The sequence below is a fragment of the Struthio camelus genome, chromosome 2 (genome assembly GCF_040807025.1).
Source record: "Struthio camelus isolate bStrCam1 chromosome 2, bStrCam1.hap1, whole genome shotgun sequence".
NCBI classification, from domain to species: Eukaryota; Metazoa; Chordata; class Aves; order Struthioniformes; family Struthionidae; genus Struthio; species Struthio camelus.
In genome coordinates, this window is record NC_090943.1 from 172,336,869 (window position 1) to 172,362,576 (window position 25,708).

Below are 25,708 nucleotides of genomic sequence, written 5' to 3' on the forward strand. Positions count from 1 at the left end.
CTGCTACTTTTAGCTCTCCTCCTCCACGCTGATCAGGCACCGACAAGGTGCATCTGCAACGCTTCCAGGTTAAATTAAATCCGAATTAAGTCCCCAAGAGTGGATTGCTGTAGATTATCCTGGTGTGAGAGTCAGAGAAATTGGGCTTACCTGCCGGACGTGGGCATGGTCTCTGTTAATGGTTCATGAGCGCTTGCTCGGGCGCGACTCTCATTTCCCTCCCCAAGACAGGCTGGATGTGAAGGTTGTGGCGTCGAAACAAAGCCAAGGCTGTTCCTTGTCCGTCTGGTGCTGTGGTTCGAAGCCTGCATGAGCAGAGAGGGTCCCAGCCTGGATTAAAGACTCTCACCCCTGAGAAGTCGATCCTGCTTTCTCACGCCTTGGCCTGACCATCTAAGCTGGGTTTTGTCCTGCCCTCCAGCAGCTGGGGGCCATTCCCAGCCGGTGCTATAATAAGCAGCCATGCAAGAGAGAAATCCCCACTGCGCTTTACCCTGACTTTGGCTCTCCGGGTGCCAGTCCAGCTAAAAAGAGCTGCTTTTCCTGGAGGACCCAGTGCCAGGAATCCACCTTTCAGTGAGATTAAAGGTCTGATCGCAGGCTGCTGGCCAGGCTCGCGCAAGCACTCTCCATCACGAGCTGCAGCAGACGGAGAGCTGGGAACACCTTTTTTACTTTTTTTTCAGGCTCCTGCAAGAATTTAATGGGCTGCCCTGGGTGCCGACACCTCCTGGGAGGTCCTAAAAGCCCAGTGGGGACCTGCTGGGACCCGCCATTGCTTCCGGCCTCTGGCACTTGGGGAGCCATGGGATCCCCCAGAGCAGCTGGAGCATCTCCCTCCACTCCGCAGCTACCAGGAGATGTCATCAAGCTGTCAAGGCATCCAATTTCCATTAGATGAAAATGTCTTTACCCTTTAACAGGGATTTGGCAGCAGAGGGGCCGATGGGTCCCAGTAGGGACCCTGGTGTGGCCAGTGGAGCCGGCACCTGGGAGGGTGCCGGGCATCTCGGTGAGGGTGGCATCTCCTGCGGGACGGGGAGGTCTTCTCCTGGTGTCCTCTTACCCGTCGTGGCCATCCTTCCCTCGATGGGGATGGCCCTGGAGATTGGATACCGGGAATCGTTGGCTCCCCGGCCTCTCAGCAGCTCCTTGTGCAGTTGCTGGCTCTGGGTGTCCCACCAGGGAAACGGGGACGAAATAAAGCGTGAAAGAAAAAGACAAAACCAACGTGTAAGGTTGTGTCAGTACAGCGTGAGCAAGCCTGGCTGGCACCCGGGGAAAAAAATGGTGGAAAAAACTGTAATGGGGCACCGTTGCGTGGTGGCACCGTTGGCTGCATCCCACGGTAAACGTGATGGACGCTAATAAAAATAAAACGTCCCTCGAGCTGTTGCCAGGATCCTGGGATGTCCCCAGCTGGTTTGGGTGGAACTAACCTGGTTCAGGGGAAGCGACGGCCGCAGAAGGGGACAGCTGCCGGCAGCCCTGGGCGAAGGGGTCCGAAAGGATTGCAGCGGGTGGAAAAACAGGCCCCAGCAGCTCTTTGCCAGAGCGAGCAAGGACAAGCCAGGGAGAAGGAGAGGGCAGGACGCGGCTCTAGTTTTCGGCCGCACGTGCTGGGTGGGTACCGACCTCCGTGCTGCCCCGGCACTGACTCTGCTCTCTGTTTTCTCTCACAGGGGTGGCAATAAGCACTTACGCCAAGTACTGTTACAACAAGCTCCAGAAAGCAGCCTTGACGGGAGCGAAGAAGGTATCGTCCGGCCTCGCGCGGCCTTGTTTCTTTTCCATTGTCTTGCAGCTTTTTTGAAGAAGCGCAGGAAAGTGCACGGCACGCTCCGCTTCCCCAGGACCTGCGTGTCCAAGGGCCGGTTTGACGTGCGAGTCCGGACGCAGGGAACCCCTGTGCGATGCTGGGCGTCCCACGGTGCAGGAAGCAGCCGGGGCAGCCGGGAGCAATGGCCGAGGTCTCGCCTCCACTGGCTCCTCCTGGCTCGCTGCTGCTCCTGCTGCCGAGGAAAGGCGCAGCGGCGAGGACGCTCCTCCGCCCCGGCTGCCTTCTGCCCGCCAGGCAGGTTCACTCGTGCCTCGCAAGAATCACTCAGCAGTTGGCTTAATTAAATTGCAACTCATCAAATCCCCTCCAGACCAGCCGTTGCCCAAACGGGAAGAGAGCTGGCAGGAGCGCCGGGGCCATCGCTGGCTTCAGGGCTGCTGCTAACTTGTTATTAAATGAAACAGCCTAGATGGCGGATTAATTTCCTGCGCTCAATATTTATTATGCCCTGAACTGGGAGCCCGGGGGCTGCTCTGGTTGAAGGGAGGAAGGGCTGCTTCGCTGTCGTGAGGGTCGTTGCATGCTCTGCGTAAATGAAATTTAGAGGCGTCCTGGGGCAGCTGAGCTCTGCATGCGCCCTGCGGCCCGTCCTTTCTCCCAGGGCGGGAAACCGCTGCTGGAAGAATCTGGGCAAACAGCAGGAAGTCATCAAATAAGCGGAAAGGTGGCCCCTTGCTCTCGCAGCAGGATGGAGACCTCCTGGGCTGGCTATGCGCCAAGGGTGCTGCGGACGACGATGCTGGCCGGGAGGAAGGTCTCTTCACTGCTGTTAAACGCAAGGATGGACAAACAGCCTCCGGCTCCGGAGGTCCCGGCTTGGGGGAAGGTTTTGCTCTGTATGGGAACCGGGAGAGCTCCCCGGGCGTTGGGGCACCTCGGCTTGGGGAAATTCGGGGATCTGTAAGCAGCGCCCTTCGCTAGCCTCACTGGAGTTTGCAAGGCTGAACTGAACCGTGTGAGCACGCGTGGCCCTGGGGTTATCTGTGGCGTCAGGTGGTCACTGACGTGCTCTTTCCCCTCTTCTTTGCTGTTCCCTCCTTAAAGATCAAGCCCTGCCTCTGGGCTCCATCGCTCCAGCAGCCGCCATCTCATACGCGAGTATCTCCAACTGTCCTTGCAGATTGCTAGGATTAATATGCAGACAGTTAAAGGACATGTCTTCCCCACTCCCCAACCCTTGGGTTTCTCGCAGGCAGGATGTCCTGTGCCGTGACTGGCTCGGTAGCAATCTCCCCCTTGAAGGACCATGGTGAAAACCCTAAGCTGCATCCCCCAAACCTCTATGGCTGCTCCCTGTTCCCAAGCGGCTGAAAGACACCATCCTTTGACTTGTCGGGGATCTTGTGGTTTCCCCATTAATAGTGGAAGGGGGTAAATTTTTCAGGTCTGAGCATGGGAGACTCTGAGGAGCCATTGGGCAGCGCTGCGAGCAGCCTCCCTGGCTACGCTCTGCCGCATGCCGGCCCCGTGCCTGCTGCATTTCTCCTACTCCCTGTTTTGGATAACTTGCCCATCAGCTTGCTTATTTGTCGTGCTATAAAAAAGATGGAGAGGGGCAATGAAGTGTCCCCAGGCTGCTGCCAGGCCGAGCCGCGGCCGATCTCGGTGTCCTCCCGTGCACCAGCACTCAGGTTTCGCACAGGCTCACCTGTGCACGTGCCACAGCCGTTTTGGCTCCCGCTCGTTTGTGGTGTTGCTGCTGATGGCAATTCCCAGGGAGGAATTGCCGGCAGGGCCAGGGTAGGAGTCTGGAAGGACATCTCAGCACCACGTGCTCATCGGTTGGTGTGAGCTGCAGCGCGCACCTCCTCTTGTGCATCCCACCGCGCATGTGGCCACAGCGCACACCTCCTCTTGAGCATCCCACCATGCATGTGGCTGGAGCACGCATCTCCTTTTGCGCATCCCGCTGCAGCCACGGCATACATCTCTTGCGCACCCCGCCACGCACGTGGCCACGGCGCACACCTCCTCTTGCACATCCTGCCACACGCATGGCTGCTGCGCACATCTCCTCTTACGCATCCCGCCACGCACGTGGCCGCGGCGCGCACCTCCTCTTGCACATCCGGCCGTGCGCGCCGCCACTGCCTGCACCTCTTGTGCATCCCATCAGCACACATCTGCAGCGCGTATCCCCTGCGCGGCAGGAAGGGCAGCAGTGCCCTCCTGTGACCAAACCGCCAATCCAGCTGGAAAGGGAGCCCTGGTATTTCCAGCACCGTGAAGTGCACGGGGTCCCTCACTGGCCCCAACAAACCAGCTCTAAGCAGGCATGCAACAGCTGCTGGATAAAACATGCCAATTCCCCCGCAGCACTGTTGCTTCCCATGCAGGATGCATCGCGGCGCGGCAGTTCGCATTGGCCCCGAGCGGCTCACAACGCATGGGCAGACGGTCTCGGAGGCAGAGCTCGGGGTCCCGCGTGGCTCGGCCAGTCCAGTGCTGGGGGAGAGCCCCATTCCCTGCGCATGGGCTGAGCTCAGGCATGGCTCGCCCCCAGTACGTTCAGCTGAAACGGCGGCTGTGTCGAATCGAAATGGCGGGCAGAAAACTGGCCCTGTTGCCTTCCCCATGTCGTAGGGCTTTGGCACGGTGCCCCTGGCCAAGCGCCACAGGCAGGGATGCTGGGGGTAGCTCTAAGCATGCCGGTGGCGAGCCGCGAGCCGGGCAGCCCCAGGGCCACGCACTTCCGCCGCAGTGCCCCTTCTGTCTTCCGCAGGGCCTGAAGAAGCCGAACATCGAGGAGATCCGGCACGCGAAGAACGCCGTGTTCAACCCCTCCATGTTCGGCAGCTCCCTGCAGGACATCATCAACATGCAGAAGGAGCGATACCCAGACCGGCAGCTGCCCTGGGTGCAGACCCGCCTGTCCGAGGAGGTGCTGGCGCTCAACGGCGACCAGACTGAGGGCATCTTCAGGTAGGCGCGCAGGCACAGCCAGAGCATCCTCCTGGGACACACTGGCTCCCTGGGAGGGCACTACGGGTTCCCTGGTGGCACGGGAAAACTGAGACCAAGCTGGGGCCATGGGTCACCTCAGCTCTGCAAGCACTCCCTTCGCCGCAGGGCTCTGTTTCTGGACAAACACCTGCAGGTGGGCAATGGTGGCCACGCTGCCGGTGTCTCCATGCCGAGCCACGGGTCCTGTCGTGCCCCGGGCCGGCTGCTCTGCCATGTCTCCGTAGGCATCCCTGTTCCTTCTCGAAGCCAACAGCAGCCCCCTATGCCTTCTCCTGGCCCCAAGGCCCAAGGTTTCTCCACAGCAGGATCAGCTCATGTGGCTGGAGCGAGCCCTTTCCCGTGGTGCCCATGACGGCCTCTGCTCTACATGTCACATCAAGGGCTCAGGCTCTGCCCCATCCCCGTACCTCGGTCACAGTGGGATGCCGCGTCCCCACGGCATTGTGTTTTTGCGACTGGTCCCTAACACTGCCCCATCCACAGCTGACATCTGTGCTCAGCTCTTCCTGAGCACCTCACGCACCCCAGGGTCCCAAAATCCTGGGGGTACCAGGTGGGTGGCCCCAGGGTCTCCTGAGCGGGGGCTCTCGGCCTTGTGGTGGGGACGGCGGGGCTCATGGCTGCATCAAAGGGACCCCGGCCAGTGGCGTCCGCACCCCTGACAGAGCATCTCTCCTGCGCAGAGTACCTGGGGACATCGATGAAGTCAACGCCCTCAAGCTGCAGGTGGATCAGTGGAAGATCCCCACGGGCTTGGAGGACCCTCACGTTCCTGGTGAGGACCCGACATGGGCCGGGATGGCCGGCGGGGGCCTGTCCGCCGCGGGGCAGGACAGAGGAAGGAGGCAGAGCAGGATGGAGCTCAGTCACCATTGGTGATTCTGGAATTTCCCAAGGTGACGGCTGCATCTCTGAGAGCCCCCCATGGATCTCTCTTCCATGAGCGTGTCCCGTTGGCCCATGGACCCACGTATGTTTTGGTGTCCCCACGTCCTGCAGGTGCTCGGGTCACCTCCCCACCATGCGAAGTGCCGCGTCTTGCCCGTGTCGTGCCTGCAGGTTTTCTCTGCTGCCTCTAGGCCTTGCGGGGGGTGCTGGCCATCGACTAGGCTGGGGGAGCTCGTACTGCATGCTGGGTATTTCTGGTATTCCTGTGCTACGCAGCTCACAGCCCCGTTCTGCCTCCACAGCCTCCCTGCTGAAGCTATGGTACCGGGAGCTGGAGGAGCCGCTAATCCCCCACGAGTTTTACGAGCAGTGCATCACCCACTACGAGAACCCCGAGGCAGCCATCGCTGTCGTCCACTCTCTGCCCAGGATCAACAAAATGGTGCTGTGCTACCTCATCCGCTTCCTACAGGTGAGGCCAGGACGCCCTGGGGCATCCGTCCCAGGCCGGCTGCCTCCGCGGGGGTGCGGGGGACCCCAGGCAAGGGGCTGCGGGGCTCTGCTTCGTCACCACCCCATCACCACCGCGCTCCTCTCCCCAGGTGTTCGTGCAGCCGGCCAACGTGGCCGTCACCAAGATGGACGTCAATAACCTGGCCATGGTGATGGCCCCCAACTGCCTGCGCTGCCAGTCGGACGACCCACGCATCATCTTCGAGAACACCCGCAAGGAGATGTCCTTCATTCGGGTGCTCATCCAGCACCTCGACACCAGCTTCATGGAGGGCATCCTATAGCAGCGCGCGGGGGCAAAGCCGCAGCCGAACCCCACCTCCGCGACCCCCCTCCCGACCCGACCCGGCCGAGGACCGCCAGCCGGACCCCGCAGCAGGACAGCGCCGGGCACAGGGCAGTCCGTCCTCTCCGGTCCCCGCGCCCGGCCCTCGGGCTGTCTCGCCGCCCTCCTCCCCGCCGGCCGGAGCGGTCGGCTGGCTCAGGGGTGCCCCGGGAGCCCCGGTCCTTGGCTTTCCAGGGCGGCATTTCAAGCCCGGGCATTGCAGCCGCACCGGCGAGTGAAGGCAGCAGTGGGGTGTCCCGGCGAGCCGTCGGGGGCTCGGCATCTCCTGCTGGGGCCGGGAGGGCGCGGGCAGCCTCTGGGCCCCGGCGGTGCTTAGCCCCTCAGGACAGCGCCTCCTCCCAAGGGCTCTTCCAGTCCCGAATTTAGGATTTCCAACCTAAGCGCGACGGGCTCCTGCACAGGGCCCTGCATCTCCTGCTTTCCTGGGTCTCCATGTGCTTAGGGCTGTTTCCCACGGGTCCACGAGCTCCCCCAGCCCAGGGTCATCCTGGCCAGCACGGGGACACTGCCCAGCCAAGCCTCCAGGGCTGAAATTCGAGCAAAGCCAGAGAAACAGCACGAGGCACCGGGAGCCACGATCTAGGACCAGGCCCAGCGTGCCCGCAAGGCGAGAGCCCCGAACCAGCAATAACCCATGAGCAAGGCGGCCGGCGGGCAAAGCCTCCCACTGCCATCGCTGCATCAGCCCCCACACCGCCATGTGGCCTGGCCGGGAAGAGCAAAGCAGGGCCCGTGGTGCAGCTGCAGGGCGGGAACCGCTGCCGGCCCCGGGAGCATCCATCCAGCGCTGCGGCAGAGGACGAGCACCCGGAGCACGGGGCAGTGCCGTGTGGAGGACCGGAGCGAGCGGTTGCCTCCCAGTCGCTGGGGGCTCCCCCAGGAGAGCTAGCTGGGGCTGTGGAGCTCAGGCACGGGCCCCGCGTCCCACTGCATTCCTCCACGCTGATTGTCCTCTGCCCCTTGCCTGCTCTTGCGCTCTCTCCAACCTGCGTTCCACCAGTGGTTGCCAGTTCCCACTGGGATTTGCGCTCCTTGGCAGCCTCAGTAGTGAGCACTGGGATAAGGTCCCGGCACCCCTCCACCACCCGGTGCCAGCCCCGTGTTCTCACACCACCGTCCTCTCCCAGCTGGGCCAGAGTCTCCACACACAGAGATGACGTTACCTGCATCTGGGCCCTGGTAGGGCCGCTGGGCCACTCTGGACCCGTCTCATCAGCCCTGTCTGGCCCTGCCAGATCCATCTTGACACCCATCATTTCCACTGGGACCTGCTAGACCCAATGTGGCAGCCATCATCTCTGCTTGGCCCTGCCAGACCTTTCTTGGTGCCCGTCATCACCTGGCCCCGCTAGACCTGTCACAGCACCCATCATCTCCGCCTGGCCATGCCAGGCCCATCTTGGAGCCCATCATCTCCACGTGGCCCTGCTGGACCCATCTCGGCACTCATCAACTCTACCTGGCCCTATCGGACCCATCACAGTGCTTGTTATCTCTACCTGGTGCTGCTGGACCTATCACAGCACCCATCATCTCCGCTTGGCCCTGCTGGACCCGTCTCGGCACCCATCAACTCTGCCTGGCACTTCCAGACCTGTCATGGCACCCGTTCCCCTCTGCTTGGCTCTAATGGACCCGTCTCGGTTCCCGTCATCTCCACTTGGCCCTGCTGGACCCATCTCAGCACCTGTCACCTCTGCTTGGCCCTGCTGGACCCGTCTCAGCTCCCGTCACCTCTGCTTGGCCCTGCTGGACCTGTCTCAGCTCCCGTCACCTCCGCTTGGCCCTGCTGGACCCATCTTGGCTCCCATCATCTCCGCTTGGCCCTGCTGGACCCATCTTGGCTCCCATCATCTCTGCTTGGCCCTGCTGGACCCATCATGGTGCCCATCATCGCCTCCTGGCCCCACCAGAACCATCTCAGCGCCCATCATCACCGCCGGACCCGAAGGATTAGTCTCGCCTCGGAAAACTCCCCCTGAGCTCCCAGCCATGGCCGGGCTGCCAGGGAGAGCAGGGGGCGAAGCCTGCACGCAGGCCATACCACACTGTCGGGCTCTGCGTCGATGAGCAAGTGCCTTCGGCTCCATCCGTACCCGAGGGGCCTGCACGGCGGACGTCCGGACGGGATCGTCCACCCTTGCGTGTCCCGCCGGCTGGGGCGCTGCCACGAGGAGGCGCGGCGGGGACGGGGCGCGCGCCGGGGGCAATATAGAGCTAGACAGAGAGCGAGGTTACGTAGGGTCGTTGGCTAACGGCATCGTTTTAAATCCAGAGGCTATTTGATCTCGAGAGCTGTCGGCCTTGCATCGCTCGGGGGCCGGCGGGGGGCGTTGCGGCGGCCTCAGCCCCGAATCCCAGCTGTGCTCACTGCCAAGCGGCTTAACCGCGCGGGAAGCGGGAGCCACTGGAGCTCCCGCCGCCCAAAGCTCCCCGGAGCCAGAGCCAGGGTCGGGTGGGAAGGGGCAGGCTCGCTGCAGAGCCGGGGCTCCCACCTCCCTCGAGTTGCCACAGAAGTTGTACAGAGATTTGTTTTTTTTCCTTTTTCTTGTTTGTTTTTTGGGTTTTTTTGTTTTTTTTGTTTTTTTGTTGTTTTTAATGTCCCACCGGAGCCGCTTGGCTCGCTGCCGGTTTCCGTCACCCCGCAGCCCGGGTTCCTCCGCGCCGCACGTTTCGGGTGTCCGGACTGCATTCTCATCGTCGTAAAGTCAAATCCTCCCCCCTCCACCCTGGGTTTTATATATTGGTTTTTTTTTTTAGGATTGAGTTTTTATTTATTATTAAAACAATTTAAAAAACAACAACAACAAACGACCCAAACCACTAAACAGGGGCGCTGGACTCTGCCGGCCGCTGCCTCCGCATGGGCCAGGAGCCCCCCGGGGCCGGGCGCACCCTGCGCTGCAGCGAGGCCGAAGGCCCCGAAACGCGGCCAGGGCCGGGGCCGCGGAGGGTCCTGGCGCGGGGCTCGGCAGCGCTGCCCCCGCCGCCCTCCCCGGGGCCTCCGCGGGCGGGCGCCGTCGCCCGACGAACTCTGTAATTACGACGCATGGACATGTAGAGGCGACTCCATGTTGTGTGAATAAAGCTACATATGGCCACTGCCCCCCGCCTGGTGTCTCTGTGCCACATGGGCCGTTCACCCTGGAGCGGATCGTGGTCCCGGCACGGAGGGGGGCTGCCGTTCCAGCCTCGACCCTTCCCGCAGGGGTGCATCGAGCGTGCGTCGGGGGCCTGTAGGGGTGCGTCGGGAGTGTATAGGGGTCTGTAGGGGTGCCTTGGGGTCTATGCTGTGCAGGCTGTATAGGGACCGTAGGGCTGGTCACGTGGGCCGAGCTGTACTGCACAGGCTGTATAGGGCTGTGTAATGGCGTATATATGGTCCCTCCAAGCCTGGGCTAGCTATGTAGGTCCATGTAGGAGTGTCTGTATGGTCCCCCCCCAAGCCCATGCAGGCTATATAGGGCCATTGAGGGGTGTCTATAGGGTCTTTCCAGCTATCCAAGCTGTATAGGGACATGTATATGGTCCCCTCAAAATATGAAAGGTGTAAAGGACTGTATGGGGGCCGGTATATGCCCCCCCCCAATACTGTGCAGGCTCTCTAGGGTGCACAGGAGTATGTATACAGTCCCCCTGGCCATGTAAGCTGTATGGGGGTGTATACCCCCCCCAACAGCGCAGGGTGCCTGGGGCAGTCTGTGCGTGCCAGGATGTATGGGGTGCGCCTCTACCCCCCACACACACCCCAGGTGGGCGGGGGGGCCAAAGGGGAGATCTGTGGGGAGTTTATAGGGGGTCTATAGGAGCTGTATGCAGTTGCACAGAGGTTTTAGAAGAGGGGTAGGGGGTGCACTGGAGTCTATAGGGGGTACACAGGGGTACACAAGGGGTCTCTAGGGGTGGATCAGATGTGTAGGGCTGCACAGGTCTGTAGGGGATATATGGGGGTGCAGGTGCACAGGGGGTGTATGGAGGAATGTCGGGTGTATAGGGGTACACTAGGGTTAATATGGGATGTATAGGGGTACACAGGTGGTCTACAACAGGTGCACAGGGCAAATGAGGTGCTCTGGGGTCTATGGGTGCATCAGGGATGTTTAGGGCTGCAGCGGGGTCTATAGGGCATCTATGGAGGTGCTCTGCAGTCTATAGGGGGTATATCGGTGGTCTGTAGGTACATGGCAGTGCACCGGTGTCTGGGAGGGGTGCATAGGGGTGCACTGAGGTCTATAGGGGATGTATAGGGGGTGTCTAGGGTGCACTGGAGTCTGTAGGGGATATATATATGGTGTTTGGGGTGTTTGGGGAACACAGCGGGTCTATGATGGGTGTATAGGAGGTCTATGGGAGTGTACTGGGTTCTGTTGGGGAATGTATGGGGGTCGGGGGGGTGCACTGGGATCTATGGAGGATGCATAGGGGGCCTATGGTGATGAAATGGGGTCTATAGGGGTTGTGTAGAGGGTGAGGTGCAGTGGAGTCTATAGGGGATGCATAGGAGGTGTTTGGGGTACACTGGGGTCTATGGGGGATGCATAGGGAGGCTGAGGGGGTACATTGGGGTCTATAGGGGACGTATGGGGGTGTTTGGGGTTTCACAGGAGGTCTTCAGAGGACGCATAGGGGTGTTGGGGAAGCACTGGGGTCTATAAGGGGTGTATATGGGGTCTATGGGCGTGCGCTGGGGTCTATAGGGGACGTATAGGGGTGTTGAGGGATGTATAGGTGTCTATAGGGGATGCATATGGAGGCTAAGGGGGTGCAGTGGGGTCTATGGGGGATGCACAGGCGGTGTTTGGGGTGCACGGGGGTCTATAGGGGAGGTATAGGGTTGTCCGGGGGCGTTCAGGGACCTTCCCCCTGCCCCCGGCCTCCCCCGTGTCGGGTCGGTTCCGCTTCCGGTGTGGCCCGCTTCCGCTTCCGCCGCGGCCCTCTTCCACTTCCGCCGCGGCCCTCTTCCACTTCCGCCGCGGCCCTCTTCCACTTCCGGCGCGGCCCTCTTCCACTTCCGGCGCGGCCCTCTTCCACTTCCGGTTCAGCCCTCTTCCACTTCCGGTGCGGCCCTCATCCACTTCCGCCGCGGCCCTCATCCACTTCCGGCGCGGCCCTCTTCCACTTCCGGCGCGGCCCTCTTCCACTTCCGCCGCGGCCCTCTTCCACTTCCGGCGCGGCCCTCATCCACTTCCGCCGCGGCCCTCTTCCACTTCCGCCGCGGCCCTCTTCCACTTCCGCCGCGGCCCTCTTCCACTTCCGGTGCGGCCCTCTTCCACTTCCGGTTCAGCCCTCTTCCACTTCCGCCGCGGCCCTCTTCCACTTCCGGTGTGGCCCTCTTCCACTTCCGGTGCGGCCCTCTTCCACTTCCGGTGCGGCCCTCTTCCACTTCCGCCGCGGCCCTCTTCCACTTCCGGTGCGGCCCTCTTCCACTTCCGCCGCGGCCCTCTTCCACTTCCGGCGCGACCCTCTTCCACTTCCGGCGCGGCCCTCTTCCACTTCCGGCGCGGCCCTCTTCCACTTCTGGCGCGGCCCTCTTCCACTTCCGCCGCCGCCCTCTTCCACTTCTGGCGCGGCCCTCTTCCACTTCCGGTGCGGCCCTCTTCCACTTCCGCCGCGGCCCTCTTCCACTTCTGGCGCGGCCCTCTTCCACTTCCGCCGCGGCCCTCTTCCACTTCCGGCGCGACCCTCTTCCACTTCTGGCGCGGCCCTCTTCCACTTCCGGCGCGGCCCTCTTCCACTTCTGGCGCGGCCCTCTTCCACTTCCGCCGCCGCCCTCTTCCACTTCTGGCGCGGCCCTCTTCCACTTCCGGTGCGGCCCTCTTCCACTTCCGGCGCGACCCTCTTCCACTTCCGCCGCGGCCCTCTTCCACTTCCGCCGCGGCCCTCTTCCACTTCCGGCGCGGCCCTCTTCCACTTCCGGCGTGACCCTCTTTCACTTCCGGCGCGGCCCTCATCCACTTCCGCCGCGGCCCTCTTCCATTTCCGGTGCGGCCCTCTTCCACTTCCGCCGCAGCCCTCTTCCACTTCCGGCGCGACCCTCTTTCACTTCCGGCGCGACCCTCTTCCACTTCCGCCGCGGCCCTCTTCCACTTCCGGTGCGGCCCTCTTCCACTTCCGCCGCGGCCCTCTTCCACTTCCGGTGCGGCCCTCTTCCACTTCCGGTTCAGCCCTCTTCCACTTCCGGCGCGGCCCTCTTCCACTTCCGGCGCGGCCCTCTTCCACTTCCGGTTCAGCCCTCTTCCACTTCCGGCGCGGCCCTCTTCCACTTCCGGTTCAGCCCTCTTCCACTTCCGCCGCGGCCCTCTTCCACTTCCGGCGTGACCCTCTTCCACTTCCGGCGCGGCCCTCTTCCACTTCCGGTGCGGCCCTCTTCCACTTCCGGCGCGGCCCTCTTCCACTTCCGGCGCGGCCCTCTTCCACTTCCGGTTCAGCCCTCTTCCACTTCCGCCGCGGCCCTCTTCCACTTCCGGTGCGGCCCTCTTCCACTTCCGGCGCGGCCCTCTTCCACTTCCGGTGCGGCCCTCTTCCACTTCCGGTTCAGCCCTCTTCCACTTCCGCCGCGGTGACGATGCGGCTGGCGGGGGCGCTGCGGCTGCGGCTGCCGGCCGGCGGCGGCGGCGGCTGCTGCGGGGCGGCGGGGCCCGCGCCCGGCTACCGGCAGGGGCAGAGCCCGGCGCCGCGCACCCGCGAGTACTTCTACTACATCGACCACCAGGGCCAGGTGCCGCCGCCACAACCGGTTTGGGGTTGGGGTTGGGGTTGGGGGGGGTTGAACCGGGCCGGCAGCGCCCCCCCCCCCCCCGTCCGGGTTCGTTGCCGCCGCTGACGGAGCGGGGCGGCCCCAGGGCGGCGTCGCCCGGCGGACGCACCGGACACGGTCATGCCGAGGTCGTGGCTGCCCGTCGGTACCGGCGAGGAGCGATCGCGGCGAGCGCCCGCCGCCTCCTCCTGCCCTGGGCGGCCTGCAGGCGCCTGCCGCCTTCGGGACCTGCCTGCCCGGGCTCCCCCCAACCGGGCAAACGGTGGCCCCAAACCGGGCAAATAGCGGCCCCTCAAAACCGGGCAAATAGCAGCCCCCCCCCCCAAAGCGGGCAAATAATGGCCCCAAAGCGGGCAAATAGCGCCCCCCCCCGCAAAGCAGGCAAATAGCGGGCCCCCCCCCAAACCGGGCAAATAGCAGCCCCTCAAAACCGGGCAGAAAGTGGCCCCTCAAAACCGGGCAAATAGCGCCCCCCCCCCGCAAAGCGGGCAAATAGCGGGCCCCCCCCCCAAACCAGGCAAATAGCGGCCCCTCAAAACCGGGCAAATAGCGGCTCCCCCAAACCGGGCAAATAATGGCCCCAAAGCGGGCAAATAGCGCCCCCCCCCCCGCAAAGCGGGCAAATAGCGGGCCCCCCCCCAAACCGGGCAAATAGCAGCCCCTCAAAACCGGGCAAATAGCGGCCCCAAAGCGGGCAAATAGCGGCCCCCCAAACCAGACAAATAGCGGCCCCTCAAAACCAGGCAAATAGCGCCCCCCCCCGCAAAGCAGGCTAATAGCAGCCCCTCAAACCGGGCAAATAGCGGCTCCTCAAAACTGGGCAAAAAGTGGCCCCTCAAAACCGGGCAAATAGCGGCCCCCCCCCCAAAGCGGGCAAATAATGGCCCCTCAAACCGGGCAAATAGCAGCCCCCCCCCCCCCAAAGCGGGCAAATAATGGCCCCAAAGCGGGCAAATAGCGGCCCCTCAAACCGGACAAATAGCGCCCCCCCCCCCAAAGCGGGCAAATAGCAGCCCCTCAAAACCGGGCAAAAAGTGATCCCCAAACCAGGCAGGTAGTGGCCCAAAACTGGGCAAGTAGTGGTCCCCCCCCAAACCGGGCGAATAGCGGCCCCCCAAACTGGGCAAATAGCAGCCCCTCAAAACCAGGCAAAAAGTGATCCCCAAACCGGGCAAGTAGTGCCCCAAAACCAGGCAAGTAGTGGCCCCCCCCAAACCAGGCAAATAGCAACCCCCCAAACCAGGCAAATAGCGACCCCCAAAACCAGGCAAATAGCGGCCCCTTCCCTGGCATCGCCAGGAGCCGGAGTGGGGATGCAGGCCCCCCCCCCCCAAATCTCTGCAGCCAGGCCAGTGTCCAGCATGGAGCATTAATTAAGCGTCTTGGGAGAGGAGATCCTGCCGCGCGGCTCGCCGAGGAGCGCGCTGCGCCTGGGGCTGCAGAGCGCCGCCTGGTCCCGTCCCCCCTTCCCTCTCTCGGGGGTCTCTGCTCCGCTAGCGTGAACTCCTGTTGGGTTTGTTTCCCCCCCTCCCCCCCCCGCTTTAATTTAGCCGTGAATCGAAGTAATAATGAATTAATCGAAACAAACAAAAAAAAAAAAACTGGGCGTCGTAATTAGCGCTGAAGCAGGAGTTGGCGGCCGCCTAGATGCATCGGCCTGCCCTGCGCGTTAACGGTCTCGGGGAATTGGAGGCCGGCACGGCGTCTCGCCGTCGGAGAGTCGACGCGACGGCGCGGGGGGCTGGTACCGACGGGGGAGCCGGCGTCCCGGCGGGTTCGCAGGGAGGGCGCCGCCGTTTGCGGGGACGGGGAGGACCAGCCAGGAGACCCCCCGCCCCGTCCCCGAGCTGCCCGGCTCGGAGCCCTCTCCCGCCTGTGTCTTGACGCGGCGCTCTCTTTGCTTTGCAGCTTTTCCTGGATGATGCCAAAGTGAAGAACTTCATCACCTGCTTCAAAGGTAACGTCCCCTCTGCTCTGCCTGCGGGCCCCGGCCGGCTGCTCCGCGGCCAGCAGACGGGCACGTAGTTGGGAAACGCTAAACCTCGCTTGCGTCTCCCATCCCTGTCCAGTGGTGCAAAGAGGGTCTGGTCGTCGCGATGCCGCGCACAAAGCGCTTGCCAGGGCTGTGGGGGACCTGAAGGAGAGGGCAGGCGAGCCCCGGTGTCGCCGGGCACCCTGTTGTCCCTCCTGCGTGTGGGTCGGCCCTGGGGCCTACCGGCCCCGTCGGCGCCGCAGCTTTGCCGTTTGCGGTTTGCTCCTGAAGCGCCCCGAAAGCGTTTTCTCTGTTCCCTGCCCGAGGGGGACGGCTTGGCTCTGCCCATCTTTGGGACTTTTGTCTTCCGCCAGAGCCACGCTCATCCCCGTTTCATACGCAGCTTTTAAAAGCCTGCGCCTGCAGCTCTAATCCTTAATCGGGGTCTTAAAACCCCGGTGGGCTGATCTCTGGGGCGAGCCGGGGCTGGCTGTGGGGAAACTCCTCCTTCGCGAGCAGGCCTGGAGCCGGGCGCGTGGCGCAGGCGGCGGTGGGATCGGCGGGTAAAGCTCAGCCCGTCTGCCCTGGCGGTGTCTCTTCATCTGCTGTCCGTCGGTTATCGGCCCCAGCAGTCAGAGGCTGCAGCAAAGCCCCCGCTAAGTTCTGAACGGGGCCTTTAGGGGCTTTAAGATGCAGTGATATTTCCGCCGTTAGCTGCAAAACAGGATTTGGGCAGTAATCCCTGAGCGCTCCCTGCGCTCCATGGGCAGAGCCTGCGGCAAAACCCCTCTTAGCGGGTTTCATCTCGCCAGGGATGGGGCCCGGGCGGGCTCTGGAGCGGGGCTGGTGTCCCTTCGTGGCTGGCTTCCTTCGTAGTGGCAGGCTGGGGGGGGGGATGCGAGCATCCCTCGGGGAGCCCGGAGCCCGCGTCTCGTGCCGGAGAGGCAAATCTGGGTCGCCCGAGGCCACCAGCGGAGGTCGAGGCCACCAGCGGCGGTCGTTAAGGGAGATGGTGGGGCCGGGGTCCCACCTAATTAGTGGTTTTCCGCAGCTGGAGCAGCTCTGCCCTCCCGCCCTCGCGGTGCAGAGCGGCCGTGAGCCCTCGGGGAGCGGGAGCCGGCGCGCGCCGACGGCCCTCTCTCTCCTCTCCGCAGACGTGAAGTTCCTCGCCTTCTTCTTCAAGCAGCTGCAGCCGAACCGCAGCGGGCGCTACGAGGCCGACTTCCCCTACATCTCGCCCTGCGGCCGCGAGCGCAACTTCGTCCGCTGCGACGACCGACCCATCGTCTTCACCCAGCTGCTGCCCGGCCCGGATGACGCCGACGTGCTGTCCTACTGCGGCGGGGGCGACCACCTCGTCGTGCCCTTCGAGCCGTCCCGGCTGGCCGTGCTGCCCGAGAACGGGCGCCTCTACCACCCGGCGCCGGCCAAGGCGGGCGGCGTGGGGCTGGTGAAGTCGGCGCTGGCCTTCGAGTGGAGCCCCTGCTTCGAGTACCGCCAGGGCGCCGCGCGGCCGCCCACCCACTTCACCTGGCGCGGCCGACGCTACGACCTCACCAACGAACTGGTGCCCCTCATGCGCGCCGGCGGCTGAGCCGTACCCCCGCGCCCGGTCGCGCCGGCGGGACGAGCCGAGCCTCCGCTGACGGATGCCAGCTGTGCGCGTCCCAGAGACCAGGCGGCTCGGGCCGGTGCCGCCTTTAAGTCTGTGACCCGCGAGTTTAAACTGCCGAAACTGTTTCCCGCAGCTCCGTGCCGTTCCGTAACCGCGCTGCCGCCGACCTGCTTCCCCGCGGCCCGTGCCGAGCCTCCCGCTGCGCCCCCGGCTCCGCCGCCGCTGGGGAGAGCGGTTAGTGAGGCGCAGGCTGCGATTAGAGCAGCGCCGGCTGCCTCGGCCGGGTCCCGGAGAGCGACCCCGCGCTCGAGCCCCCCGGGCGCACAGCCCGGCGGCGCGTATCGCGCAGCACCGTGCATGGCCCGGCGGCGCGCACTGCCCAGCGGCGTGTATCGCACAGCGGCGTTTGCGATGAGTGCTGAGCCGTGGCTGGATGCGTGCGGGTGCCCGTGCAGCACCGGCTGCGGGTGCCGTGGCTGGATGCGTGCGGGTGCCCGTGCAGCACCGGCTGCGGGTGCCGTGGCTGGATGCGTGCGGGTGCACAGCACTGCACCCCCGCAGACGCCCCCCCCCCCCCCAGCCCTGGCAGCCCCCGCCTGGCACCCAATCCCCCGCGAGCGCCGAGCCCCAAATCCCTGCTAAGCCGCTTGGAAATGCTGCGGCTTTCGGAATAGGCCATGAAACCGGGGCCGGATGCAGCCGCCGCGAACTCGCACCCTGGGCAGGGGTGTCCCACGGCACATGGGGTCCTCGGGGCAGCTCGGGGTCCCTGGGCCCCAGCACCCCTTCCTGGGGTGTTTCGGGGTACAGCCCCCTCGCCTCTCTGGTCTCACCCCTGCAGCCCCTGCGCTGAGCTGGCCCCTCTCGCCCCCACGCTGGTGCCCATCCTGCTCCCAGGCCTGCTGGTGCTGGGCACCCGGGGGTGCTCTGCCACCACCCACTGCTGCTACGGCACCACGGCGGAGTCCCCAGGTTGGGCGCTCACGTCCCCAGGTTGGGTGCCCACGTCCCCAGGTTGGGTGCCCACATGCACAGGTTGGGCGCCCCTGTCCTCAGGTTGGGTGCTCCGGTTGGGCGCCCATGTGCCCAGGTCGGGCGCCCACGTCTGCAGGTTGGGTGCTCACGTCCCCAGGTTGGGCGCCGATGTCCCCAGGTTGGGTGCTCAGGTTGGGCGCCCACGTCCCCAGGTTGGGCGCCCACTTCCACAGGTTGGTCACTCACGTCCCTAGGTTGGGCACCCACGTCCGCACGTTGGGTGCTTACATCCCCAGGTTGGGTGCCCATGTCCGCAGGTTGGGTGCTCACATCCCCAGGCTGGGTGCCCATGTCCCCAGGTTGGGCGCCCACATACACAGGTTGGGTGCCCACGTCCCCAGGTTAGGTTCCCACATCCACAGGTTCGGTGCCTACATCTGCAGGTTGGGCACCCACGTCCCCAGGTTGGGCACCCACGTCCCCAGGTTGGTTGCTCACGTGCCCAGATTCGTCGCCCACGTCCCCAGGTTGGGTGCCCAGGTTGGGCGCCCACATGCCCAGGTTGGTCTCCCACGTCCCCAGGTTGGGTGCCCGGCTGCTGGCCGGCGGCACCTTCGAGGGTCTCGGGCACCTGCGGGTGCTCTACCTGCCTGGCAACCGGGTCAGTCGGCTCCTTGACTTCACCTTCGAACACCTGCAGGTGAGAGCGGGGTGACGGAGACCCTCCCCGGGGGCAGGAGGAGGGTGCGGCGCGGGGGGGGACGTACAGCGCCGTGCACACGCGCCCACCGGGCCCCACTGGTGTGGGATGCTCAGGTGGGGGCTGCGGGGCTTGGGGGAAAGGCCGTGCCCACTGTGCGGGGGGGGGGGGGGTGTGCACACGTATGCCTGTGCGTGCACGTGTGTGTATATGCATGTGTGTGCGTGTGCACGCACGTGTGTACACCTATGTCTAGGCAGGCGTGTGTGTGTGCGTGCACTTCTGCCTGTGCGTGCACACGTGTGTGCATGCGTGTATGCCTGTGCGTGCATGTGCGTGCCTGCACGTATGCCTGTGCGCGCACGCAGGTACGCCTGTGCATGCACGTGTGTGCGTGCGTGCACATCTGCCTGTGCGTGCACATCTGCCTGTGCATGCACGTGTGTGTGCGTGCACGTGTGTGTGCCTGCGTGTGCCTGGACATATGCCTGTGCGCATGCGTGTGCATGCACGTATGCCTGTGTGTGTGTGCGTGCGTGCACGTGTGTGTGCGTGCATGCGTGTGCGTGTGTGCACGCGCACATGCACCTGTGTGTGCATGTGTGTGTGTGTGCGTGCACAGGCACCCTGGTATCGTGCACCCGAGCAGCACGTGATCCCCGGTGGCAGGGGTGGCCGGTGCCAGGGGTGGCCGGCGGCACCGCTCCGCGGCGGCCCGGGTGGCCCGGGGCCGGGTGGCGTGGGTCTGCGGCGGCGTGGCCTGAGCGGGGATGCGCCCGCAGCGGCTGCAGGAGACCGGCGCTGGCCGGGCTTGCGTCCCGCGCCCTGCTCGACCTCAGCCACAGCCGGCTGCGCGCCCTGGCCCGTGCCGCCCCCCAGCCCCTGCTCAGCCTCCAGGGGCTGCGCCTCACCCCTACCTGCACCCAGCACCCTGCACCTCGCACCCTACAGCCTGCATCCCTCTTCTGGCACCCTGCATCCTGCCCCCTGCATCCCGCACCCAGCACCCTGCATCCCTCTTCTGGCACCCTGCCCCCTGCACCCAGCACCTGCCCCCCACTACTGGTGCCGGACACCCAGCGTGCTGCACCCTGCATCCCGCACCCAGCACCCTGCATCTCATGCCCAGTACCCTGCGTCCTGCACCCTGCATCCCACAGCCTGCATCCTGCATCCCTCTTCTGGTACCCTGCACCCTGCATCCTGCACCCAGCACCTGCCCCCCCCCACTGGTGCTGGACAGCCAGTGTGCTGCATCCTGCACCCAGCACCCCACAGCCAGCACCCTGCACCCAGCACCCCAGCTGGGGGGGATCAGGGTGGGGGGTATCCGAAGCCAGAGTGATCAGGGCCAGGGGATATTTGGGGCCAGGGACGGGGGGACAGGAGGAATCAAAGCTGGGGGTTTTTGGGGTGCCAAGGCCAGGGGAGATGGGGGTGGGGGGAGTTGGGAGAGGGAGATTGGGGCCGGGGGCTTTTCGGGGGTGCCAAGGCTGGGGGGGAATCAGGGCTGGGGGGGATTTTGGAGGTGCTGAGGCCGTGGGGGATCGAGGCTGGGGGGGTTCGGGGGTATCAGAGCTGGGGGGGATCAGGACTGGGTGTTTTCGGGGGTGCTAAGGCTGGGGGGGATGAAGACTGGGGGGGGGTTGGGGGTGCCGAGGCCAGGGGGATCGGGGCTGGGTGTTTTCGGCAGTGCTAAGGCTGGGGGGGATCAGGGCAGGGGGGGGCTGTTTCAGGGGTCGCTGAGACCCATCCCCGCAGGCTGGGGGGGACTGCGACTGCGCTGGCTGCAGGCCTGGCTGCGAGCGGGGGGACTGGTGGGCTGCTTCCTCCTCCTCCTCCTCCTCCTGCTGCTCCGCCGCCGAGCGGGGGGCTGCCGGCCGTGGCGCCCAGCGGCCTGGCGTGCATCCTGCCGGCCCTCGCGCCGGGTGCCGCCGCTGAAAGCGGGTAATAAAGCTCGGGGCGACCGGCTCGCACTGATTTCGGGGACAGTCGGGTCCTGCCTGGGGTCAGGACGGCCGTGAGCCACCAGGTTTGGGGACCTCATCTGTCCTCCCTGGGTACGGGGTCTCTCCGTGTCTCCCCCAGGTTTGAGGACCTCCATAAGCCTCCTCCCAGCTTGGGACACCCATATCTCTCCCCAAGTACAGTGTCTCCCTGTGTCCCCAGGTTTGGGGACCCCCACATTCCCTCCTGGGTATGGGGTCCCCCCCCCCAATTTCCCTGGGGCTTGGAACCCCCGTGTCCCCAGGTTTGGGAGTCCCCCATGACAGTGGGTTTGGGGTCCCCAATGTTCCCCTGGGTTTGGGTTCCCCATGTCCCCAGCTTTGGGGTCCTCCATGACCTCCAGGTTTGGAGTTCTCCATGACAGCAGGTTTGGGTTCCCCACGTTCTCCTCGCGTTTGGGGTCCCCTATGTTCCCCAGGTTTGGCGTCCCCTGTGAACCTCGCGTTTGGGGTAACCTATGTCCCTGGGATTTAGGGTCCCCCATGATCCCTTGTTTCGGGGTCCCCCATTCCTCTCGGGTTTGGGATCCCTCATGACCCCCAGGTTTGAGGTCCCCCCCATCCCCCGGGGTTGGGGGACCCCCGAGACCCCCCGGTTTGGGGTCCCCCATGTCCCCCGAGGTTGGGGTCCCTCATGACCCCCCGGTTTGGGGTCCCCCGTGACCTCCAGTTTTGGGGTCTCCCATGACCTCCGGGTTTGGGGTAACCCACGTCCTCCGGGTTTGGGGTCCCCTGAGAGCTGGGGTTTGGGGTCCCGCATGAACCCCGGGTTTGGGGGTCCCCTGAGACCCAGGGTTGGGGTCCCCCAAGACCCCCACTTTGGGGTCCCCCATGTCCCCCGGGTTTGAGGTCTCCCCCATCCCCCGGGGTTGAGGTCCCCCGTGACCCCCACTTTGGGGTCCCCCATGTCCCCCGGTTTGGGGTCCCCCATGTCCCTCGGGGTTGGGGTTCCCTGAGACCCCCCCGGTTTGGGGTCCCCGTGATCCCCAGGTTTGGGGTCCCCCCCATCCTCCGGGGTTGGGGTCCCCCGAGACCCCCCCGTTTGGGGTCCCGCATGTCCCCCAGGTTTGGGGTCCCCTGAGACCCCCCCGTTTGGGGTCCCCCCCGTCCCCCGGGGTTGGGGTCCCCCGTGACCCCGCTCTGCCCGGCCCGGGCCCTGCAGCGCCCCCGCCTGCCCGCGGCGGCGCCCTCGTCGCCTGGCGACGCTCTAGCCAGGCCCCGCCCCTGGCTCGGCGGCCGGCGCGCTCCGTGACGTCACTGGCGGGCGCCGCTCGGCTCCCGGAAGCGGCGGCAGGATGGCGGCGGGCGGCGCCCCGGCAGGTACCGCCGCGGTTGCCATGGGGACGGCGGGGCCTCGGGCCTGGCCGGGGGCGCCGGGACCGGGGCTGGGGCTGGGGTCGGGGTCGGCCGGACCCCCGGGCAGGGCCGAGGGAGGCGGCGACAAGGCGTGGGGGAAGGGGAAGGGTCCCGCCCCCCCCCGCGCCGCCATGAGAGACCGGGGGTGGGGGGCAAAACCCGTCCCTGGGCGAGAGGAGGTGGGCGAGGGCCCCCTCGGGGGGGAACAGGAGGGAGAGGGCGTCGGGGACCCCCTCGAGGGGGGAGCGGGGGGGCCGCCCCGTCCGTAGGAGACGAGGAGGGGGTCGGGGTCCCCCTTTGGGGGGGGCGCCCCATCCGTAGGGGACGAGGAGGGGGTCGGGGACCCCCTCGAGGGGGGAGCGGGGGGGCCGCCCCGTCCGTAGGGGACGAGGAGGGGTTCGGGGACCCCCTTTGGGGGAGGAGCGGTGGGCGCCCCGTCCGTAGGAGACGAGGAGGGGAGGTCGAGGGTCTCCTTTGGGGGGGGAGCGAGGGGCGCCCCGTCCGTAGGAGACGAGGAGGGGGTCGGGATCCCCCTTTGGGGGGGGCGCCCCATCCGTAGGGGTCGAGGAGGGGGTCGGGGACCCCCTCGAGGGGGGAGCGGGGGGGGTCGCCCCGTCCGTAGGAGACGAGGAGGGGTTCGGGGACCCCCTTTGGGGGAGGAGCGGGGGGTGCCCCATCCGTAGGAGACGAGGGGGGGGTTGGGGTCCTCCTTTGGGGGGGAGTAGGGGGGCCGCCCCATCCGTAGGGGACGAGGAGGGGGTCGGGGACCCCCTCGAGGGGGGAGCGGGGGGGCCGCCCCGTCCGTAGGGGACGAGGAGGCGGTCGGGGTCCCCCTTTGGGGGAGGAGCGGTGGGCGCCCCGTCCGTAGGAGACGAGGAGGGGAGGTCGAGGGTCTCCTTTGGGGGGGGAGCGGGGGGCGCCCCGTCCGTAGGAGACGAGGAGGGGGTCGGGATCCCCCTTTGGGGGGGGCGCCCCATCCGTAGGGGTCGAGGAGGGGGTCGGGGACCCCCTCGAGGGGGGAGCGGGGGGGGTCGCCCCGTCCGTAGGAGACGAGGAGGGGTTCGGGGACCCCCTTTGGGGGAGGAGCGGGGGGTGCCCCATCCGTAGGAGACGAGGGGGGGGTTGGGGTCCTCCTTTGGGGGGGAGTAGGGGGGCCGCCCCATCCGTAGGGGACGAGGAGGGGGTCGGGGACCCCCTCGAGGGGGGAGCGGGGGGGCCGCCCCGTCCGTAGGGGACGAGGAGGGGTTCGGGGACCCCCTTTGGGGGAGGAGCGGTGGGCGCCCCGTCCGTAGGAGACGAGGAGGGGAGGTCGAGGGTCTCCTTTGGGGGGGGAGTGGGGGGGCGCCCCGTCCGTAGGAGACGAGGAGGGGGTCGGGATCCCCCTTTGGGGGGGGCGCCCCATCCGTAGGGGTCGAGGAGGGGGTCGGGGACCCCCTCGAGGGGGGAGCAGGGGGGTGCCCCGTCCGTAGGAGTCAAGGGGGGGGGTCGGGGTCCTCCTTTGGGGGGGGAGCGGGGGGCGCCCCGTCCGTAGGAGACGAGGAGGGGGTCGGGGTCCCCCTTTGGGGGAGGAGCGGGGGGTGCCCCATCCGTAGGAGACGAGGGGGGGGTTGGGGTCCTCCTTTGGGGGGGAGTAGGGGGGCCGCCCCGTCCGTAGGAGAGGAGGAGGCGGTCGGGGACCCCCTCGAGGGGGGAGCGGGGGGGCCGCCCCATCCGTAGGAGACGAGGAGGGGGTCGGGATCCCCCTTTGGAGGGGGCGCCCCATCCGTAGGGGACGAGGAGGGGGTCGGGGACCCCCTCGAGGGGGGAGCGGGGGGGCCGCCCCATCCGTAGGAGAGGAGGAGGGGTTCGGGGTCCCCCTTTGGGGGAGGAGCGGTGGGCGCCCCGTCCGTAGGAGATGAGGAGGGGGTTGGGGTCCTCCTTTGGGGGGAGTGGGGGGGTGCCCCGTCCGTAGGAGACGAGGAGGGGGGTCAAGGTTCTCCTTTGGGGCAGCAGCCCCCTGACACTGGGGTCTGCCGGGGCTCGGGGCTGGTTTGGGGCGGGGGCTGGAGCAGCCGGGCTGAGATGGTGTCACCGGCAGGGGCAGTTTTTGGTGGGGGGGGACACAAGGAAGGGTTTTAGGGGTGGTTAGCAGCGGGGAGCAGCAGGGGGGGAGAAGGGGCCGGGCAGCCCCGAAGAGGGGGGGTCGTGAGCGTTCGCTGGGGGCCAAGCCGCCTGGCTGCGGGGCTGGAGCGCGGCCGCCTCCCGTGATAAAACCCGGGAACCCTGCGTCGGTTCCCGGGCGACGATGAGCGAGGGGGTCGCGTCTGCCCGCAGGTGCCCGCCGCCCCGGGCGCCCAGCCGAGCGCCCCTGACCGCTGGGGCCCAGCGAGGCGCCACCGCGATGCCTCGGAAGCGGAAGCGCAGCCAGCGAGACCTCCCCGCTCCGCCGCCGCGCCGCGCCGGGGCCGGCTCGCAACGCTCGGCCCGCGTCCGCCCGCGCCGCCGAGCCAGAGCCCCGGCCCACTTCCCCTTCAGCCGCCTGCCCGAAGACTGCCAGCTCCACGTCTTCTCCTTCCTCTCGGAGGTGGAGAAGTGCACGGCGGCGCTGGTGTGCGGCGCCTGGAGCCGCCTGATCCGCACGGCCCGGCTCTGGAGGGTGGCCGACTTCATGAGGCTCGGGGCTGCGCAGCCGGGCGTGGACGTGGTGCTGGTGTCCGCCGGCGAGTTTGAGCGCTGGAAAGCCTGGGTGCACCGCTACGCCTTCCACCTGGCCTCCCGGCGCGCCAGCCCCCGCCTCCTGCGCGCCAGCTTCGACCTGGGCGACCACGAGGCCAAGTGGGCCGAGTTCCTCTCGAGCTTCCTGGACAGCGTGCACTGCGGGGAGCTGCGCGAGCTCGAGCTCAACTGGACGCTCACCCACCTGGAGCCGCCCGACGTCCACCCGCCCGGCGCCTGCAGCATGGCCCAGGTGAGCCTGGCCAAGATGGACCAGGTGAGCCGCTTCCAGGCGCTGCTGGAGAAGCTGCTGGGGAAGGCGCCGGGGCTGGCGCGGGCCAAGCTGCCCTTCGACTGGTCGGCGCGCTCCGTCGCCACGCTCACCCGCTTCCAGCACCTCCACACCCTCGAGCTCAAGTACTTCTGGAGCTTCAAGGGCATCTGTCCCGAGATCATGCGGGAGCTCACCCGGGCGCTGCCTCGCCTCAAGACGCTCGTCCTCCACGTGCTGGTGCCCGTCAAGGACCTGGGCATGTCCTACGCCCTCGAGTCCCGCTCCCTGGAGTACCTGGACGTGTCGCAGAGCCGGGGGCTGGTGTTCTGCCGCCTCGACCTGCCCGCCCTGCGTGCCTTGCGGGTCAAGAAGACGGTTCGGGGCATTATCCTGAACCGGAGGACGCGGCTGGCGCTGCAGAGCCGCTGGGCCTGCCTCTACAGCCTGCTCCGTGCCGGCACCCCCAACCTCTGCGTCTTCAACAACCAGGCGCTGCTGCCCCACTGGCGGGAGCAGCCGTACAAGGAGCTGGACGCGCTGCTGCTCCAGTCCTGCTACTGCACCCAACACTCGGACACGTGGCTGCTGTAGACGGACGGACGGACGTGGCCGGGAGCCGGGCCGGCTGCTGGCACTGTCGCACCCGGGCTGGCTCTCGTCGACGTGGGGCAGGCTGTGCCGCAGCCCCGCGGTGCTGGGGACGCCGTCGGTGTGGCTGGAGGGAGGTGACGAGGCTCCTTTGCTGCTGGCGTGGAGTAAAGTGGTTTTGCACCACGCGGTTCAGCCTCTGCCTGTGCTCCCCGGCGCG

At 66.2% G+C, this 25,708-nt stretch overlaps 3 protein-coding genes across 7 annotated transcripts in view; all 3 read left to right on the forward strand.

The window, feature by feature from the left end:
• The window catches only part of ARHGAP39 (Rho GTPase activating protein 39), a 175,290-nt gene extending 165,635 nt beyond the window's left edge, over positions 1 to 9,655 (forward strand). For all 3 annotated transcript variants that reach the window (XM_068933527.1, XM_068933530.1, XM_068933529.1), the window contains 5 exons: positions 1,683 to 1,756; positions 4,563 to 4,762; positions 5,488 to 5,579; positions 5,995 to 6,164; positions 6,295 to 9,655. In XM_068933527.1, the coding sequence (XP_068789628.1) occupies positions 1,683 to 1,756; positions 4,563 to 4,762; positions 5,488 to 5,579; positions 5,995 to 6,164; positions 6,295 to 6,489 (731 nt within the window). In that variant the 3' untranslated portion in view covers positions 6,490 to 9,655. The remainder of the gene's footprint in view (positions 1 to 1,682; positions 1,757 to 4,562; positions 4,763 to 5,487; positions 5,580 to 5,994; positions 6,165 to 6,294) is intronic.
• A 3,451-nt stretch (positions 9,656 to 13,106) lies between these two features.
• C2H8orf82 (chromosome 2 C8orf82 homolog) lies at positions 13,107 to 17,020 on the forward strand. The gene is made up of 3 exons (XM_068933554.1): positions 13,107 to 13,269; positions 15,217 to 15,265; positions 16,435 to 17,020. The coding sequence occupies exons 1-3, from the start codon at positions 13,117 to 13,119 to the stop codon at positions 16,872 to 16,874; spliced, it is 642 nt and encodes a 213-aa protein (XP_068789655.1). The 5' UTR covers positions 13,107 to 13,116; the 3' UTR covers positions 16,875 to 17,020.
• Positions 17,021 to 17,029: 9 nt separating this feature from the next.
• On the forward strand, positions 17,030 to 25,676 carry LOC138066114 (uncharacterized). 3 transcript variants are annotated; one of them, XM_068933553.1, is made up of 3 exons: positions 17,030 to 17,129; positions 18,453 to 18,570; positions 24,246 to 25,676. In XM_068933553.1, the coding sequence occupies exon 3, from the start codon at positions 24,313 to 24,315 to the stop codon at positions 25,489 to 25,491; it is 1,179 nt and encodes a 392-aa protein (XP_068789654.1). In that variant the 5' UTR covers positions 17,030 to 17,129; positions 18,453 to 18,570; positions 24,246 to 24,312; the 3' UTR covers positions 25,492 to 25,676. The 3 variants fall into 3 exon arrangements, with proteins under 3 accessions (XP_068789654.1, XP_068789651.1, XP_068789653.1); XM_068933550.1 differs by lacking the exon at positions 17,030 to 17,129 and adding an exon at positions 17,556 to 18,027 and having other exon boundaries at positions 18,062 to 18,570; XM_068933552.1 differs by lacking the exons at positions 17,030 to 17,129; positions 18,453 to 18,570 and adding an exon at positions 21,861 to 21,896.
• The last annotated feature ends 32 nt before the right edge of the window (positions 25,677 to 25,708 follow it).